The sequence below is a fragment of the Aptenodytes forsteri genome, unplaced genomic scaffold (assembly GCF_000699145.1).
Source record: "Aptenodytes forsteri isolate BGI_AS27 unplaced genomic scaffold, ASM69914v1 Scaffold172, whole genome shotgun sequence".
NCBI classification, from domain to species: domain Eukaryota; kingdom Metazoa; phylum Chordata; class Aves; order Sphenisciformes; family Spheniscidae; genus Aptenodytes; species Aptenodytes forsteri.
Window position 1 is genome coordinate 11,052,842 of NW_008795018.1, and position 20,796 is coordinate 11,073,637.

Consider the following 20,796-nt stretch of genomic DNA (forward strand, 5'->3'; position numbering starts at 1 on the left):
TTTTGAAGGAAAAGATTAGAATGCAAATTAATCTTGCCAATCTGAAAAATTATCCAAAACCACAGAATTTAATTCAGTAAGGACGAATAAAAAATTCTGAATGCAGGAATAGTCATGTTTACAAATCCAGGATGGTAGATGAAAATCCAGGATGGTAGATGACTGTACAAGATCCTAAGTCAAATGAGCAAACAATATCATGCCACTATGAATATAGCAATTGTTATATTAATGTCAGAATGTTTATTTACAAGATGACTAGAGTAATGTAGCTCTATTTGGTTCTGAGGCTTCTGCTGGAGTACTGTGTTCAGTTTTGGGACACTACAGATTGAGAAGAATGTGAACCAATTGGTAGATGACTGTACAAGATCCTAAGTCAAATGAGCAAACAATATCATGCCACTATGAATATAGCAATTGTTATATTAATGTCAGAATGTTTATTTACAAGATGACTAGAGTAATGTAGCTCTATTTGGTTCTGAGGCTTCTGCTGGAGTACTGTGTTCAGTTTTGGGACACTACAGATTGAGAAGAATGTGAACCAATTGGTAGGACTCAAGAAAAAAAACAATGAGACAATGAGACTAATTAGAGGTTATGCTAGAAAATGAGATCGGTGAGTAACATCTGCAGAAAGCAGTATTTCTTAATCTAGGGAAATAAAATTAAATGTAAAAATGTTAAAACATGTGAAAGAGATACTGTGTGTGGGAAAACAAATTACAGAAAATTTCAAGCAAATCTTAGGTTTAATTCTAGGAAAACTCTTCCTAATGGTAGGGGCAGCAAAGTACCAGGGAAGTCTTGAAATCCCCATCAATAGGGACTTTAAGAACAGGATGAGCAAGCATCTATTAATAACAGAGTGTTGACGATGCATCTCAAAGTTTCCTTTGACCTTTTTTTTTATAGTGACTTTATTGATTACCAGTGAACAAGTTCAGTTTAATGACAAATATGACACTGACAAGGTAATTCACTTGTCTTACCTAGCTTGCACAATAACGAATAAAGTTTTGCCCGTACGTTTTCTGAAATTTCCATGATGGCAAAGCTGGGACAGTTGGCAGGCATGGGGATGACCTCTTGCTGTTTCTGGAAGCTGCCAGCAATAGGTCTCTTCATGTCTAATAATTTCAAAACACAAAACCAGAGTAGAAGAATGAAGAGGTAATATGTTCCCAAAGCTATTAAACTTAGAGGAAATTCTATCTATGTAATGCAGTATGAGGATCTTTAGCAGGCAGCTATGGACATATTCTTTTCTGTGATGCCTCCTCCAAAAGAAGACAGTTCCATCTTACTTTGTGGACACTATGTAAATAATTTTGATAGTTTGGCCAGGAATTTGAACATAATTTAGGCCAGGAAATATTAAGTCATTAGCATGACTAAAGATTTGCGAGAACATAGCACTCTCCTTACTTCTTTTTACAACATATAACAAAACACAATGCCTTTTGTGGAAGAAATTAAGTAGTTTAACTGTCCAGCATTAGAAAAGCTGTTCAGGATACTAGTCATGGTTCTGTTCATTACCTGGTTCATTCCCAGCTGATGTAGAAAATGCCATCTAGTGGCCAGACTCTAAACGAAATAGATAGAAGGTATTTTGGGTTTGGTAAGAACTATAGCATAAAGCTATAAATATTGTAATTTACTTTCATCAGGATTCAGACTGCAAAAGCAAATACTGTCTTCTTTTTACTTTGTTCAGTGGAACTGCTCACACTTTCACATGCATCATAAAACCTACCAACAATCCTTCCATATCGATCACGTTTGACTCCTAGCTCCAACTCCTCCTGCCTCCACAACTGTATTAGAAGGTTAGCTGCTGTTTGATCTTTCTCCCCTCGCCAGGTACTGATGTGCGAAGTGGTTTTAGGGTTGTCACAAAATTCAACCAAGATTCCAAGAATTATATTGCACAGGTTCTTTTGCTTTAACTTGGCGAACAGAAAAGGAAAAAATGTTTTAAACTGTTCAAAACACAGTGATGTCTACCTTCAGAAAATAGAGGAATTGTGTAATATGTAATCAAGTAACTGCAAGCTTTTCATCACAACTATTTGCACAAAACTGGTGTATAAACTTGTAAATCTTTCAAGTTCCTGGAATCCTGCCATGCAAAGGTCCATAAATCAAGGAACATGAGGGGAATCAGTGTAGGATCGTGTAAGATGGGCATACCTGTGTGTAGAATTACATTAGAGGTTTTGTATACATGCCTCCAGGCTCATGTGCTGGAGAATGTACTACTACCAAGATTTATTTTCGTAAGAAACAGACTCTGAAGGCAGTGGCTGAGCGGTACCACACAGCACCTGTTCTGTTTTGTGGCCAGATCTTCTAGCAGCAGCTGAGAGTAAGGAAGGGTCTGCAGCCTTGCACTGCAAGGGCATCAGAGGCTGGCAGTACAACCAGCGAGAATGAGGAGGGAATAAAACAAGGAAGGTGCACGCTTATTTTATGACAGGTGAAATGCCTGTGCCAGCTCTATGTCCAAGACCCATAGAAGTAACTATACATACAAAATACATGTACAAAGTAACTTTAAACATCAAAACTTTTAAAGCCTTGAAGCGTATACTAACTCTGCTCTTACTAACTTCAATATGAAGTAAGAACTGAGGTGCTTTTCTAAACAGAGAGGTCATCCAAAATAAGAGCATAGTTTGAGTTTTCTTTTTAAAAAGAGTATATTTTTGGTAAATTTAAAACTCCGTCAAATACTTGTTTTTAAAAAAGATACATGGAAAATCCATTCAATCATTTCTGAGCAGGTATCCTGGTGTGTGATTACCTTCCTATCTCAGGGAATTACATACACTGATCTTTTTGTTAGTATTATAATAGTCTTAGGAGATACTGTAACAAAAATAATGCAATTTTCCATGTTGTTTCACTACTCTTTCATTCTGTAACAACAATAATAAAAATACCTACTGCCAACAAATCCAGAAGGAGAAAAATGCCCTGTTTTTCAAGAAAATAATCCTCTGCAATGTAACATCCAATGACACAGGACCTTAAACAGAAATAATTTCACTGTGTAGAAACATTTTTATGCTTTAGAACATTCTACAAGCATCTCATTTATTTTACTGAATTGCATAAATATATTTGGTATGCAACACGCTTCATACCTTCAGGGAGTAGAAAAATCATGTTTCACATGCCTTTTCATTTACACTGTATAACTAAATATACCCTACTTGACTGCTCTTTCTTCTCCTGCAGGTGGCACACCTTCCTTGTAGCAGCCCAAGAAATTTGGCAGGTTCACAATGAATTGGATTAGAATATGGATTTGAACTAAAACTAACTCAGTAAAAGAGGCTAAAATTTAGCTAGAACATGTCCCTGATCTGGCTTATTGCAGGGCTGTGTGAATATTTCTGCCAGCAGAATCAAGGGGGTGAGACAAGCAAGACTGTTTTTTTTTTTGCAACGGTGTTTGCTTCTCTCAGCTTGAAATGGTCATAAAACCAGCATTCATGTTGCTATTGCTTCCTTCTCTCACTTCCGCACTTATGGTCATTAACAGAGAAACTGAAGGGATCTCCTGCATCAGTCTTTTCTCCCACACAAACATATCATTTGGCTTTCAATGTATTTATCAACCTCTGCCTTAAAAGAAATTAACTTTTGGTTATCCTCCTATGCATTGGCAATCTCCAATAGCAATCTTTAAAATATTTCCAGCCCAATATAGCCAGTTTACAAACACTTCTTACACGTGAGACAAGCAAGACTGTTTTTTTTTTGCAACGGTGTTTGCTTCTCTCAGCTTGAAATGGTCATAAAACCAGCATTCATGTTGCTATTGCTTCCTTCTCTCACTTCCGCACTTATGGTCATTAACAGAGAAACTGAAGGGATCTCCTGCATCAGTCTTTTCTCCCACACAAACATATCATTTGGCTTTCAATGTATTTATCAACCTCTGCCTTAAAAGAAATTAACTTTTGGTTATCCTCCTATGCATTGGCAATCTCCAATAGCAATCTTTAAAATATTTCCAGCCCAATATAGCCAGTTTACAAACACTTCTTACACTTACAGAGTTTTTAGCTAATATTGGTCTATTCTTGCCTTCTGTTTACTTCTCTGAAGCTATTTACAGACTCTAACCATACACCTCTCTTAGAAAGTCTTAGGTATCTTTGCATGTCAAGAATTCACTCTGTGTGGGGAGTTAGACTGCTGTGTAGGGAGTTAGGTTGTGATACCAAAACACTATTTAGAAGAGAATACATGCAGAATATTCTGTTTATTTTGTATAATTTTTAATTAGTCAAATTGTATGAAGGATTTTTATACATTTTAAGTAGAAGAAAGGCCTATATGTGCAGAGAAAGGCCGTAATATTGCATACCTAAAAAATACAAGACCTGACATTTTTAAGAGTAACTGCTGCTAAAATACTTTACTAACCACAGGCAGTCGAGTGCACTGAAGAGGAGACAATTGTGGCCTAATCCACTATATAACTTCTTTGGATCCATCTGAATGAATGGGATAAGTATATCCACTCCTTCATAGCTGAAGACTTCCAGTTCCTGTTGAAAGGTTAATTAAAGCAATACGTTTCTTAAATAATATTTACTAAATAGCTACATATAAGAAAATACAAAGGAAATTGAAAAAATTAAATATTTATATTGTAATAAATTTGGCCCACTTGTTAGAGCAGGCTATACTCCTTATGATATACATAAGAAAAAGAGATTTTCAGTTTTTCCAAACTGCTAATCTCATTCGTTAACACACTTTCATATATTCATTTAAAAATCATGTAAATTAGCAATCAAAGAGGTGAGACACTTCCTAGTGGATTTCTGAGTGATTTTGCATTTTAACTGTCACTGTCACAGAAACCAGTTACCAGACCTGACTTGTTAGCGAACTACAGTTGACATCCGCCTTTGAATAAAAAAACAAAAAAGCAGTATCCTTTAAATGAAAATATACCATGCTTTGACGTTTTCTGCACAGTATGAGGTAGAAAGATACATACCTTTCTGTGGAGATCATTTTCACAGAGAGCAGACAAAAGAAATAATATATCCGCTTGGATTTCCAGTAGAATGGCATCTTCTTTCTCTTTAGATTTGTGTGCTGCATACTTTAGGACGTCTATAAATGAATATATTTTATACATGTGAATGTCCTATACACAAGTCAGAATTCTATTACAGCTGCTGATTTTTTAAAAAAATCAAATTTACATCAAGGGATTTTTAAAGGAATCAACTTACACTGTTCAGTTTTATCTCCTGTGTTTTATAATAGCTTACAGAAGTGCTGCACTCTGGTGCTGTAGTTTCATGGACTTTACTCTTGGTGACAGAGTTAATGATAATAACTTGCACTGACTTCTTCCTTGTTCAGTCTCTGTGCTGCCCCTTGTATTGTGCCAGCGCAATGAATTAAGGCAACTGATCTGAACCAAGGAACTCTTAGAAAAAGGCAATGAACTTACCGATTTGCTCTGTTGTACAGCCTCACACACATTTTTACTGACAGTGGAAATGTGGGAGAGACATAAAATATCACCACTGCTGAGAAAATCAGCCTTGGAACCACAATGTGAAAGAGGACATTCAGACACAGAACTCCCCCAAAGTAAGAAGAATTACTTGAATCTGATATGTAAGGTTTAGTGTTAATTTTGCTTTCACTAAAATCTGTAAGTTTCCACTGGAGTTCAACTTTCAACTAAGGATATAAAATCTTTTATTTCTAGGCTTTCTATTAGAACATACTCTTTGAATTCCAGAGGATCTTACCTATTTTGTTTCTTCCAGTATGACTCTTTCAGAGTACTGCAAACTTTTTATTATTGTAAGAAAAGAACTTAAACCAGTGTGTATTGGAACTTAAAACCAAATGTAACAGTAGGTATGCATTACTGAACAATTAAATGCTTTAAAATTGCAGGAGCAGTGGTTAAGCAGTTTTATTCTGCTTTTTTTCTTCATAATGTTATTCATATAAAAGTATGTTATTATTAATTTTCTTCTAAGGAGGAGCTGTGGAAAGCGACACCATAATAGACTTAGGTAGAACAAGACTAATGGCTGGAGTTCCTTGGGGCTACCACAATGAAAATAAGATGTAACAAATGCAATATAATAAAAGGAGAAGGGGCAGCTTTCACTCCAAAATTAAACACCTAGGCTTTTACAGCTGTCTGTTTTGCTTAATTTGTTCAATTCTGTGTTTAAAAGTGTAACAAAATTCAAAATCAAATCAATTACATCTTGGATTAAGTTTTTTAGTTTTTCAGCATTCAAAGGAGTAACACACTAAAACCACAGCACACAAAAAAGAGTGAACATTCTTAGTGTCAACAGAAATGTACTAATTTAAGTACAGCAATACAAATTGTGCTTTACCCAGTAGCTGGCTAATTGCTCCCTGGTCACACAAATTAAGGTTCACAGCATCATCATAAAGGGACACAACAGATCTCAGCACTCTCAGGCTGTAGCGCATTTGTGCAAGTTTGTTGCCACGACCACCTGTTCCATGGAAACTGTTACCGTGACCGAAGAAAGGATCTGTGGAGCAATCACAATGAGTATTTTTTTGGCAGGCAGTGTATGCTCAGAATAATAATGTGCTCAGGAAAAAAAAAAAAAGGCTTATCAGGCTAAGCTAAAAACAAACAAAATCCCCTAATGTTAGGAAGGCTTCTTGTTTAAAACCATCTAGTAATAAGCTTTTCTGTGTAGGGCTATACTTTTTACATTCATAAGAAAGGTATGATTTTGGCAAACATTTAAAATTACTACAATTTTTTTAACCTTACTAGGTTAATGAGCAGTCTCCAAAACTCAAAATATCTTCTCTAGCATGACATGTAATATCAACCTTTTGACCTCCATTAGACCCAAATTAAAAATTCTTCCTAGGAAAACATACCAATTTTATGATGAAAACTATCCATCCCCAGAAAACCAGTCCATGAAATTGGCTGCAGTTAGTTATCTTTTTGCTTAGCCCACACTCTTAGCTGATGGCCACAAGCCAGCTTTACTCTGGAAACTGTTTTACTATGTACAGCTCTAAGTTTGAGTTAACGCATCCTGCCTCATGGCAGGAATTACTGGTTGGACTTGTTGCCACAATAAGTGTATCTGACTAGCTTAAAACATGGGCAGCTGAGATGTGTGGCTGCCCACACAACTTAAGGAATATCAATATAGTGGTACACAGGGAATGGGGCACCAGCTTATCCTTCAGTAGAAAAAAAAATATTATGGTCTTTTTTTTAGAAAGATTAGTTTTCTAAGTGACCTATTGAAAAAGAATCATTCTGACTTCATGAGTTTTACATTTTTCCTTCCTGTCAAAGAAAGTAAGTTCAGCTGAGTTGTGTTTTGAGGTTACTGTGTATGAAAGCCATCAGCACCTACTCACCTTGGCCTATACACCATTCTAGAAACACAAGGAGAAGAGTATTCGCTTGGCAGGACAAATATTTATCTACTAACAATGGAGCCACTGAAGCTAAAATAGCAATTGCATGAAGCTGTAATTCTTCATATTGGGCAGCAGACCAGTCATGAAATCCAGGCTTTTGATTTGGTTTTACATAATAAAGCAAAGCTGGCATCACATCATTTTCACTGAGAAGCTGCAGAGTCAAGACAAAGAGAAAGAGAGACAGCTTACAGGTTTCACATGCAAATAAGAAAAATCTAAAGCAATGAGTCAACTTTGTCTGGCCTACACTAAGAAAATTATTTTTTATTTAGAAAGTATGTCATGAACGCTACGAGTACAGACAAACTCTGTTTATTTTCTGTAGCACTGCCACAGGCTGTGGTTTGTTAAACTTTATTACGTTCTTCACATATATTTCAATAATGCTTTGCAGTCACTTGTCAGCTAATTTTCCTAGCATGGTCCATGTTTGTAACTTTTCTAAAATAGAAACTGTATGCTGCTTTCAAACAGCAGGACTTGGTCTGAAGCTATGCATGAATTCTTGATTTGGAGAACAGCTGATTTCAGTCTACTGGACTACACCAGATGGACAGCTAAATAATATTCCTGTGATTCTTTTGCCCTTTTTTTTTGCCTACTGTATCTTCTGTTCTGTTACAACTTACCTGTACAGCACATGGGTCTTTAGATAAAACTCCTATTACATTAAATAGTAATTTCTTCAGCTCGAAGTCCTCATAAGAGTAGGTAAGTTTAAGATCTTTTACCAAGGGATTGGGAATTTTAACTATGAAGGAAATTGTAAATAAGTTACAAAAAAAAATCATCATTAAAACTAGTGTAATTATGCAGTAAGACATCTCTTACCTTCAGTAAATGTTGCAAGTACTATTAACAGCTTTGCAAATCCACTTTCCTAATAGGCATTCAAAAAACATACATTAATTAAATCAAATTGCAGTGAAATTAAAACTTATGATTTAATTTTAGTTTTGCTTTTTTCTTCAGAACATAGAGTTTAATGTATCCTATGGCAAGATAAGCGGAATTCTATCAAAGAAGAGATCAACCATTTGGACATTGTACAATACTAACTAACTACAGTCCTAAGGGTACAATTAGTTAAACCCATGTCTCATTCAGTACAAGTCTGAACTTGGGGAAGTCCCAAACATGTGTATTCACTACTATAATCTACCACACAAGAAAACCGTATTCTCAGTACTGTCAGAGTTATGTTTTTTAAAATGCATTTGTGCATGTATAAGTTATACATCAGGGTCATCAGTACATACAATTTTGTGCCTTCAGTTGTGCACACTAATACACTTATATTCAACCTCAGTGCATTTACAAGTAAGCACATGAAAACTGCATGTATGAGCAACATGCATTTACAAGTATTACATATTAAAAATTCAGAAAATAAAGTCTTGTAATTCACAGCTCCTAGAGAGCTAACAGAAGGACAACTATGTCTAATATAACTACAGATAGGACCAAGGCCAGGGGATGTCTACGCAGCACCCTAGAGGCCAAAGAGCTTTGCTTCTGAGGTGATCAGAAGCCATGGTTACCAGGACATTGCTCTTCTTGAGCAGCAAAATACATTAGATTGGTCTCAGTACTCCAGCAAAGCCACCACAGAGCTTTCCACCAGCTCCCAACAGGAGCAGAGCTCACAGAACACTACACAGACATCACCACGGAATCAAACGGTTCTATTAGTTTTGCAGCAGCTTTTTAGATGCATCCCCAAAAAGCTGGGCTAAGATTTGTTCGGCCTAGCTCTGAAAGTTAGCATACACCCAAATGATTTTAACAATCAGAAAAATATTGCAAAAGTAATTTTAAAGAAAATATTGAAGTACACAAGTATATTGCCTATTAGCTTTTGTCTCTATGGTATCTATATTCTCTGTACAAAGCCATTGCAAAGTGGTTAAACAAAAAACAACATTAAAACTTACTGTTTCATCCTTGCTGATTAATGCAGTACTAAATTCTGATGGAAACCAGTAAGCAATTATAGACAGCAGAAACAGACAGTTTTGTTCTAACACGGAGATAATAATAATTAATATCATTATAAGCTTTACTTTACATGCATTTTCCAGCTTACTTGTGGTGAGAAAATGATTTTCCTTTTCAATGGCTCAGATTCCTGTGCTGATTTCTGAATTGTGTTAACTGAGTTGACTGAGTTTTCCAAAGTTGCTTGGATAGTATATTAAGAAAAAAAGAGAACGTTCTGATGAAAATTTCTCTAGTATTATCTACAAGGCAGGATTCAACGGTAATGTTGATGTTTTTGTCTAACTGATATTTATACCTTGTACCTTATCTCCACAAGTGAAGTAAAATCTCTAGGGAGGCTGAGAATACAGAATCTAAATTAAAACATTTTCATTTTTTTCCTTGCATTGAAACAATTTTTCTTCCTTGTAGGGTAAGGAATTAAAAATATGTGTCCTGGTTATTTATCTTGTAGGAAAAAACTGCCCTGTTTCTACAGCCAGATAAACAATTTGAATGTTTTAGACATCAAATATGTTGCTGCAATAGTATAACAGGCATTTGATAATGGTTAGTGATAAAATGGAAAGCTTGAATGAAAAATCTGTAATCTTTATTACAGACTATAAAATCTATTTAGTAATACAGCCAACTGGGAAGCTTCTACTCAAGTTGAGAAATTAATTCCCTGAAAGTAACTATTTAGTAACAGCCAACTGGGAAGCTTCTACTCAAGTTGAGAAATTAATTCCCTGAAAGTAATCCATTCCTGAAAAGCCAGATCTACAGGAATTTGATTGCTTAATCATTCAGTATATATGTCACAACTTCATTTAAACTTCTAAATCTCAACTGTAAAACAAGAGAGTAAAAGAATATTAGCATCTATAAAAAGTTAACTTCTCTGCAGTTTCCTCATAAAAATTCTGGAATATTACTGAAGAATGAGTCATCTACTTTTTAGGCAAGTCACCATAGTGCATTCTGGACTACATTTATGTGACCTAGTCTTAGAAAGAATTTACATGCCTCTTATTAACTGGATCTAAGTAATTATTCCCTCAGCATCTTATTTAGAGCTTCTGAGCTGATTTTTGGAGGACCCCTCTTGTTCCTGGTTATGAAGCACAGATACATTAGTTGAATTTGGGCCATCTGAATATAGCCTGTACTCCTACATCTTCAAACAACAAATGAGATTGAGTGCAAAACTCATTGTAACAGAATGGCACACATGAGAATCTGTACAAGAATACAGGAGTTAACGTTAACTTTTGCACACGAATAGTGTTAGTGTAATTTTCTAGGTATTAAATAAGGTTGATGCTAGTACTCCAGGCTAATGACCTACAGATCTGAAGTCTCTCTGAGGTAAAGGGAATCGCAGAAAGAAAAATGGTCTCTTGCTTAGCAAATCTAAGAAAGAGGAAAGCACTGAAGACAGAGTAGAACAAATATTAGAACCCTAACAGGAAGAAATACTGAGTATATAATAGCAAAGGAGAAGTTACTAGTCTCTGGAATATAACTATAAATACTTACAATCATAGGTGCTGCAGGGTTTTCAGCTAGTAATGTGGCAATCACCAAGAGGTCATTCCGTAGCTGACGATCATAATGCCGGAAACCATGCATGAGAAGGTCTACAAATACTTCTTTCAAAGCACTTAAAAGAAAGTGAAATGGATTTTACCTTTTTTTTTCATATTCTAATTTTAGACAGCACTAGGTATATGAATCCTCATTCAGCATCATACTTTTCAAAGCCTTAGTGTTTAACTGCAAGAGAAATAACTTAAAATTTTGTTATGAAATGGATTCTTATGTGTACCACTAGACATCCAATTAAAGCATATACGCAAGGTGCATGTATTACACATTGCACCTTCCACTGTATGTGTTATAATTAATTAATAGAATGACATAATATTTACTCAAGCATGGAACTGAATATTTTTGAATGATTATTGAGAAGAAATGGTCTAATCCTAAATAGTTAAAACAGTAACTCATTCAGGGACAACCTGTTACTTACTCTAGCAGAGGATCTAGAACTAAGCCTTGTATATCATAGCATAGAATTTCCTACTAATTTTATAACACAAGCATTTCAACAGTGCAGTAATACTGGCCTACTGAGCCTAATGTGAGCTTGAAAATGGTGCAATTAACTTTTTCATCACACAAAGCAATAGATAGGGCTATACCTCCTGCACTATGCAGCAGAGCACCTTGATCTCCCTCTTGCCCTCTAACAGAAACAACTGGTGGTGGAGCGCTGTGTTCATGAAATAAAGAGAGGCTTGACAATGAAATAGCTTTGAAGTTGACTGGATGTGCTTTTAGCTGGACCCTGGCCACTGAGTTTGTAAGCTACCTAGCAGGCACCTCTTGGATCACGTATCGTTTCCTGGCATCTCACAGGCCACAGTGCTATCTAACTTGCTGAAACAGAAACAGATGCCTGAGGGGTCTAAATCATGGGCTGCTTTGCTATGAGGTCTAATCCACTAGTGCTTCCATTTTGGAAAGTCAGATGTGTTAATACTGAAAACTTAATGAGAGACCTCCATTCCCCATTTGTATTTTCTCTCGATTAATTTCAAACAAAATGCTACACAATAGCAATGCTTTAGATGTCTCCAAAATTACAGTATTAATTCATAAAAAGCTTCCCTGCACTTACTGTACACATTCCAAGCTACTGAGCTGATTAACAACTTCTTCTTTTGAGGTGTTTTCTAACAGGTTCCATAGGATTTCTGAGGAGCGGAACACCAGCTGTCCCGAGGGATCAACACCATTTAGATATAAACAGAGTCTGCTGGCTGCTTGGGCCTTCATCATAAGTCTGCAATTTACTCCTGAAATTATGAAAATCTGAATAATTAATTCCCTGTAGGTCAGTAATTGTTTTAGGCATGTTCAGAGAACAAATGATCTAAGATCAGAGGTAATGAGATTGTTGAAAGAACAGTTTGTACTAACCAGAGCTGGAGAGATGCTGGAGAGCTTTAAGTACCCACAACTTCTCAGTAAGTTGATTTTCAACTAATGCTAGTGACAAAATGAGAGTTTCTGCTAATCCTCCTAATTCAGCCATCTGAATTTTATAGTTTGCACTTGTTGGCTGGTAACCTGCACATACAATAGCTTTAGTTATAATGCAGTAAATATTCAGAATTTTGGTTACTTCATAAAATATTCATCCTTTCTCAAGAAAGGATGGAGAACTGAGTATCATATTTCCTTAGTCCTAAAACCAATTGAAAAAAAATCTAAACAACAACAAGAGCTGCTTTTCTTATATCTGAGTATTAATAGTGTCTAAAGCATATCCAACAGACTTACCCTCAAGAGGACTAAAATGCTATATAAACAATCAATTGCTTCCTAGAATTTACAGAATGAAAGAACAAGCAGGGTTATAGAGAGGTGAAAAACCTTCTTCAGGTCATGCAATAAGTTGTTGGCGCAGGACCTAGTTCTCTTCTGTAGCCTATTCACTAGAGAATTAATGCCTTCTATTATCATATTACTTAAAATATGTGAATCCAAACTTTGATTTATAAGATTGACTTTCTAATGTGTCCCTGTTTCTACTTTTATCCATGCATATGCAAATCCGTACTTCATCACTGAATTATGGGGGAAGGGGAAGCATTGAGAAAAAGAAATTTATGTTTATCTATGCTAACTCATGAAAGTAAAGTTTATCTTAAATAGCTTAAAAAATATATATATCAAATGACATGAAATGCAGGACTAACAAATGCAGATAATGCACATGGTGAAACGAGTTTTAACTAAGCATAAACTCTGATAGGCTCTAAGTTGGTATTACTTTATAGGTAAGAGAACTCTGCAGGATCAAACTTGGCAAGATTTATAGATATGCTTAGAGATGAAGAATTTGACTTAAAAAAATCAGATTGAAATACATTCTTCATTTTTGAGACAACATATCTTGTTTTCTAAATCTGGAGGAGTAGAATAAAATCTCTCAATATTTAACATTCACTTATCTTGATGGAACTATTCACAGATATACAGCTAAATGCACACACAGCTGCTTGCAGGATTTGAGTCTTGTTTGTAAGGTAAAAACAGATTTACACGCTTTTGTATTTCTAGAATGTTGTGAGGGCTGTTGCAGCTGCAGCTTCTTTAGGCCTCCTAAAATAAATGAAAACTAGCAAGAGGGCACAGCAACTAGTGCCACGCTGTAGTAACACAGCAAGGGAACACACTGACATCCAGCATGCTCCCTCACCTGCGCTCTGGATCCACACTGTGACAATGTTCATCTGCAGCCTGGCTGCCTATAAATCTAGTGCTGTCTCACAGTACGCGAGCCTGTGCCCCTCTAGGAGGGGATCCATGACTGACTTTGCCTGATAACAGCCTCTGGCACCATCATAAGGGTCAAAGGAATAAATAGTAGTGGATTCCGATGACAGTTTGCATGCCTATCCATAATACCAGAGGATCATGCTTGAGCTCATGTGCAGGCATCATCAGCCTCTTTCTGCAGAGACAAGTCACACAATTTATTCAAAGCCTATGCTCAAATGTGTCCATATAATATGAACTCAATCAAATTTAGATGGGCTCAGATCTATCCCTCACAAGCAACACAAGTGAAACCAGAGCTGCTTCTCTCCAGGCTACATATACAAAGTTGAAAATTACATTTCGCTTTTTATAATTCTGATCCTAACTACTCTTTCTTCCTCCATTATCCACGTTTCAGAGAACTTGTGACCACTTCACATTTTCTGGATACTATTTAGTCCTAATCCCGTAAGTGTAATAATTAAATCTTTGTACACTGATGAACTAATTTCAGATTTTGAGTATGCATTTCTATAAAAACATGTTAATTGCACATTTGTCAATGCTATATATTTAATGTATGAGATACGGTAACTATAGTTATAATGAAAAATTAATCCATAGCTAATTAAAAGAGCCATTTCAAAGTAGCTGGGATCATAAACATTTGACTTCTTGTGACACCTGAAAATACTGTGCTTTACCTGAAAGCATTTTTCTTGGTAGCTCCGTATTATAAAAGCTAACAACACACTTACAGATTTGTATTCTAACTTGAGAGCTTGGCACCCTCATCAAATAACCTGTCAGAAACAGAAAAAAAAAAGTAATTTACAAAGTTTATAATTTTTTAGAAAGTAATCTTAACACTTCTATTTACAGTATTTAGTGTTTCCTTTGGTCATACCCCCTATAAATCTGTCATTTCATGAGAAGTTTGACTACAAAATACTCAAGGGACTGGGACTCCCACACTGAAGAAGACAAAGGGGTCTTGGAGGAGTAGCATAAGGTTAATCAAAAAGTGACCTCCTCTGCTTTATGGCTACAGACACTCATAAGAGACTGGATGTTATTCCAGAAGTTGTGGAATTCAGAAGAAAGCTACTACACTAGGCTGCTGTCATCATTACCATGTCAGAAACTCCTCTTCTAGCAGACATGATATGACATAAAGGGAGCACAGAAAGAGATCCTTTTCCACAAGATAAAGAGAATTCCATTGAGAGCTACCAGTGCCTAACATGGGTAATATAAACAATCTTTTAGATTATTGTGTCGTTTTGGACATGCTACTCTAAAGAGAATCTGGAACTATCTGAAACCAGGAGGCCATTCTGCTATCTACTTGGACCTGTGAAAATAAAGACTTCTAAAAATATTTTTTTTCTCACCCATTTCAAGGGTAATCTTTTTTTCATGTGTGACAGGCTGATTGTGCCACTCTTTACCATTTAAATCTTACCATTAAGTAAGCTGATATATCACTCCTGCTCTATTATGAATCCTTTTTGACCTACAGTGCTTGCAGAATTTTCTTTGAAAATCACAAATGTGACATGCAAGGTCGTAAAAAGATATTTTGGTACTAAGAGGTCCAGTAACATTAAGACATGACTTTGACACCTTTTCCTCAGCAGTTCTCTTAAAACAGACTTCTGAAAGATAGAAGCTCATGGCTCAGATGCAGCAGGAGGCTGAAGTCAGAAACTGCTACTCCTAGTAAGGCATGGCACTAAACTGACTTATATTTTGCCTTTGTAGGTGATAGGTCTCAGGCTTTTGGGTTTTGAAGGTTTGAGCTGGGAGTCAGGAGTTACTGTTTCTCACTTGTTCTTCCATTTGGTTTCAAAGAAGCAGGAAGGATATATGTTCCCCTTATCCTAGGCTTCAGTGTTTATAGTAATACATCAGTTTCTCAGAGCAAAATGAAATGAAACAGGCTACAGACAGGTTTAGTTCTTCAGCTGTACTGATAAAGTTATCTCATGTAGCTTCTGACATTGGCAAATAGGTAATTCCACTAGCTAATCTGCAGGTTAGCTGCACAGCAAAATAAGAATGGTTTCTAATAGTAAAAAGCACAGAGGACTGAATGAATAATTGAAAGAAATTACTTACATTTACTAAGAAGGTAACAAGAAATTAAAATCATGCTAATAATACAGTTAATTTTATTATGGCATAATAAAAATTTTATCATGGCATATCAGTTTACACTCACCCAGTTGTGCAATGGATTTTGAAACTGCCACGGAATAGCTTACTTCATCAGATAATTTCTTCTTTTGAAATGGTAACCTGCAAAATGAAATTAAAAAATATTACAACTATGCTTAAAACACTGCAGAAGAACACTTTAATCAAGTTACCAGAAAAGCTCAATAGCTTTTCTCTTCTTCCTTGACATTTTTTGCAAATAAGGACACTTTTCCCAGGACAAATACATTCTATGCAATGCTGATTCTACACTGGAAGTTCAAGTTCCATAATCTGGCAATTATATTTTGGCAATTAGTGGTACATATTCATAGATAATATTTTCATAATTCATATGATGCAATAGGAAATACTGAATAAACAAATGTCATTTAAATGTGGAAGATTAAATCCTGGAACCTAGGCACTATCAGGCTATTGCACAGCTAGACTATGCATAGACATGTGCCAAAGTGGAAAAAAAGGATCATATCCCTGGGCAAGACCTCTTGAAATGCATAAAAATAAACCAATAAACTGACTTCAAGTAGCCCAACGACAAATTTATTTTTAAAAACAGGATATTAAGAAATATTCAATAACATTTGCAAAATACTCAGATATGACATAAACATGTAAGTGCTAAAAATTCTCTAACAGTAAACATTACAATATTATGCTAAGGTCTCTGCAGCTTATAGTGTAGAAGCAGCTTTCCGGTAGGCTTACCTCTGTAAACATAGCCAGAGAAAAAGAAAGGAGAGAGCAAATAAAGGAATAAATGGGGAAAAAAAAACCCCAAACAGACATCGACAAAAAAGTGGGAAGAAGACAGAACAGAAGCAGTTATGAAAGAGTGGAAAATTTTACTACAGGAGTTCTCGTATCTGAAAGGAAATTTTAAATAACAGCCCATCCCTCTAGTTATAGGCTTCTCTTTGTCATATGAAGCAGTAGTGAATTGTGGGGGAATTTCCACAGTACAGAAATTAAGGCAAAAAAAAGGGTGCAATCTTCCAAAATATATTTATTGCAGAAACCACAATTATTGCTGAACTGCTGTAAGAGATGGAAAGTCTTACTCACAACTACATTTTATCGACTTTATAGACTCATTCTCAGTGTTGTCACGCTTCTCCCAAACACCGAAGAAAATGAAACTTCATGATGTACTTTCTCATTCTCCACTGTGCGGCAGCAAAGGAAAGCAGTACAACTGATCGTGCTCAGGGAGAGCTCAGTAAGTTTATTAAATTATTGAGGAGGAGCAAACTACAGACAACTGTGGATAACACCTAAATGCTATTCTACAAATAATTTAAAGTACAGTATGACAATGAAGATGCCCAAAAGTTCATGCAATACGTTTTAAAATTAATTATAAATCCCAAATCCTCCAATCGTTGTGGTTCTTTCTCTTCTGCAACATGGCTTGTCATTTTGCAAAGCTTACCATCAGGTATTAAAGTGTCTTTGTGTCACCTCAGGTTTTTAAACTCACTTAGAGAGCTCATTTGAAACAGCAAAACGTACCTCAGCAGAACTTAAATGCTGAATCTTTTGAGGCCAGCAGTCCCAGAACAACTTACTCTAGGCAATAAGACACCTTGGGGAACCTGGCTTCCAAGCAAGCTGGGGCCAATTAGAATACAGTTTTGAATGATGTAATACGTAGCTCCACAGATACTGAACTGCTAGTATGGGTCCCTCCTTCATACCAACAGAAACTGGACTCAAGGAAAACACAGTTCATGAAAAGGAAGGGTGATATAATAGATGCCTTGCAGATCTAGATGCCTTGTGATAGATGCTGTATGGATAAGTCAGTTGCCTTAGAAAATGTATGAACATGTTAATAAGCAGTGTTTAAATCTCTAAAAGACAGGCTGAAGTACTTACCCACATAATTTAATAAGTTCACATAAAGGCTCAGTGAAAGCTTCTTGTTCATTCATCTTTTCAGCACACAGGTTAAGAATTTCAATTACTTGTGCTAAATCCTTAAGGGGCTTTTAATTTAAAGTTAAGGAAGTCAGATTGTTTGTACTGCTATGAATCAGAAGAAAAAGTTGAAAACTGCATTCATCACACTTCAAAGACACAACCAAGAAAAAAACAAGGCAAATGCTTTCAAAGTTAGATGTCTAAAATGAAGCATATGAGTCAATACAGAGCAGCCTTACTTTCACAGAGGTACAACTCTTGCAAATCTGATTTAGCTTTCTTATCAGCTGAACTCACTGGAAATTCAGCACTGAATACCTACAAATATAGGATGAAAAGTTTTTACACCACAGTGTCAGATTTACCTATCTAAATTCTGAGACAGCCTTGAGGTATTTAAATTCTTTCCTACTCTAGTCCCAAGTGGCTAACTAAAGTTTGAAAATCTGGACCCAAACACATATTGAGATTATCTAATTTAGGGTGGAGGCACAAGATCAAAACTGAACAGACCACTGAGACTGAGAAGTTACTACCAATCCACTGACTCACGGAAACTGCCTGCAAGTACTTAGCCACAACTCAGTTGTGAAGTAACATGATAGCTTAAATCACTGTGGCAATTAGCTGAACTGTCGAAATTAATCACGTTTTTCCATATGCCCACACCCTCCCTAGTACTTCTGATTATTGGAAGCCTTTCAATTTGTACTGTAAATATGAAAAAAGTTTCAGATAAATTAGTCTGACTTTATTTTTCTTTAAAATGTCTCCTCACTGGAAATTATTGCTATTTTATCTGCTGCTTCTTAAGTAGTGACAATTATGATGCTTGTCTATTCTGAGTTGAAAGTACCCTAATTACATTTTGAACACTTTCAACCACTGTACAGGTGAGATCCCTCTATTGAATTTTGTAGCAAATGAATCTAGCATCCAAGAATCTTGTTAACTTACCAACCTTGGCTATGTGTGCACAAGGCAGCCAATGATGAGAACGTATGTGGACCATCACTGGTTTCCATGTGGAAGCACAGCACATCATGAAATGCTTTGCTGAAAAGTCAGAGTATTATCATACATAAAACACCATGACTTCAGAATTCTACAGTGGCAAAAAGGATACAAGCCCGTTTTCAAAACGCTTGACTACCTTCTTGAGAGTTTTCAGCTGCTCTTTTTCCAAATCTTTCTTAAGTAAAAGAATGAAAAGCAGGTTTTAATTGCAGTTTGCCTTGGAACATTAAATGATTATGTTTATCCCCTTTTAAGTTTAAATGAAAGTGGAAACCAGATTAAAAAATCACAAGACACAATGAAATTCTGGAAGTGCTTTGCAGCAGGATTAACTCCTTGATCAAGCCTCATTTCTAAGTATGGAGTCTGCACTCTTGTAACTGAAGAGGCTTTTTAAAACTCTATCTTTGTTCAAATGTGTGGGCTCTTTCTCTTAAATTCTTTGGGATTCTGCAAAAGACAACTAAGAAAACCAAACCAATGTCACACATGACATAAATGTATAAAAATCTAGATCTAAGCGGCTTAAAGTGGAGCTCTGCCACCACTAGGAAACAGTCTGCAAATTCAAAGTTGAAAACAACTGAAGTGAGGGTATGTCAGGGTGTGTCAGTGATAGGCAGCATTCATTCCAGCTTTTCTGAGCACCTCCATGCTGGGCAAGAGCACTGCAACTTGAGGCAGGCCAGAAAGTTGTTTCGGGAATCTACAACCCCAGAATCCTAAGGGCATTTTATCATATATCTTATAGTCTCTAGAGAAGCAGGAAACAATATCATCCAGCACATTTTTCTTCAGTCAGTAAGTTTATTCTATCAGCTCTGCATCAAAAGGGGGGAAAAAAAGGACATGAACTACTTCTCTGTGGGGCATTAACTTAAAATGTGGTATGTTTAATCAAGTTCTTGTTTTAAGAATATAAATTATCAGCTTTTTAGATCAAAAATAACTGATGGCTTAGTGAATTTAGTCTGCCAAATCTTCTTGTGGAGACCAAAAACAGACTGTGGAAGCCCATGAGATTATGCTCTCCTGTGTGCCTAGGTAGTCATATTTGTTCCTCAACACTGAACTTCGTGTATTTCCTTTAAAATCACCTCCCTGGAGAAATGTTAGCAGTTAACTTGGGCAATTACCTAAATTCCTGACATACTTTCAGTAACTCTGTATGTATTTCTGCTTCTAAGCTGTAGGTTTCAGCACTCAGAAACTCCCAGATAAGCTGGAGATTTTTGCACGTCTAGTTTTTAAACGCACATGCTTTTATCTTTTTTTTTTTTTTTGGAAAAGTGCCTGTGTCAGGACGTACTGGGTTATATATCTTTTTTTTTAATATAAAACCATCTTTGATACCATTCTCTATTACAATGACCATCTTTAGAAGAAGTTTTCAAATACCAGAAGAAATACTTCAGCTTTGTGCTCTGTAGCCCCAGCCACCAGTGCCATCGGGTTTATTTAGGGCGGTACTAAAGCAATTGTATAAAACATTTTTCTAGGCCCCGTTACTACCTGTGTAACTGAAATAACAAGGTATCAGGCTTACTTACTGAGTCTGAATCTTCGAGGAGTTTGATGACGTGATTCAGATCCACTGATCTTAACTGTGTATCCTGGAAAAGTCATACTTTTAACTTTTTTTTTTTAGCCTGTGCTTAAAAAGTGCTTAAAACTTAAAATGTGAAAGTGTCGTGTTGAACCAACATGAATCTACCCACAGACGGGTAAACCCACGCTGCGTATGGAGCACAAACCGGAGCCTGTTCTCAGCCCGAGGTAGCAGCCAAGCCAGGCCAGGCCAGGCCAGGCCAGACGAGG

General features: G+C 36.2%; 1 protein-coding gene across 1 annotated transcript in view; it reads right to left on the bottom strand.

Annotated features, from left to right (window-relative positions):
• Positions 1-20,796, bottom strand: part of CFAP69 (cilia and flagella associated protein 69) — a 29,916-nt gene that overhangs the window by 8,142 nt on the left and 978 nt on the right. Inside the window, exons 2-18 of the mRNA XM_009275725.1 lie at positions 20,529-20,591; positions 19,088-19,153; positions 17,917-18,026; positions 16,043-16,119; positions 14,523-14,621; positions 12,472-12,621; positions 12,170-12,347; positions 11,026-11,149; positions 8,335-8,383; positions 8,133-8,254; positions 7,438-7,654; positions 6,411-6,575; positions 5,026-5,148; positions 4,447-4,561; positions 2,956-3,037; positions 1,763-1,955; positions 996-1,133 (exon numbers count right to left, since the gene is read on the bottom strand). Of these exons, the coding sequence (XP_009274000.1) occupies positions 996-1,133; positions 1,763-1,955; positions 2,956-3,037; positions 4,447-4,561; positions 5,026-5,148; positions 6,411-6,575; positions 7,438-7,654; positions 8,133-8,254; positions 8,335-8,383; positions 11,026-11,149; positions 12,170-12,347; positions 12,472-12,621; positions 14,523-14,621; positions 16,043-16,119; positions 17,917-18,026; positions 19,088-19,153; positions 20,529-20,591 (2,071 nt within the window). The remainder of the gene's footprint in view (positions 1-995; positions 1,134-1,762; positions 1,956-2,955; positions 3,038-4,446; positions 4,562-5,025; positions 5,149-6,410; positions 6,576-7,437; positions 7,655-8,132; positions 8,255-8,334; positions 8,384-11,025; positions 11,150-12,169; positions 12,348-12,471; positions 12,622-14,522; positions 14,622-16,042; positions 16,120-17,916; positions 18,027-19,087; positions 19,154-20,528; positions 20,592-20,796) is intronic.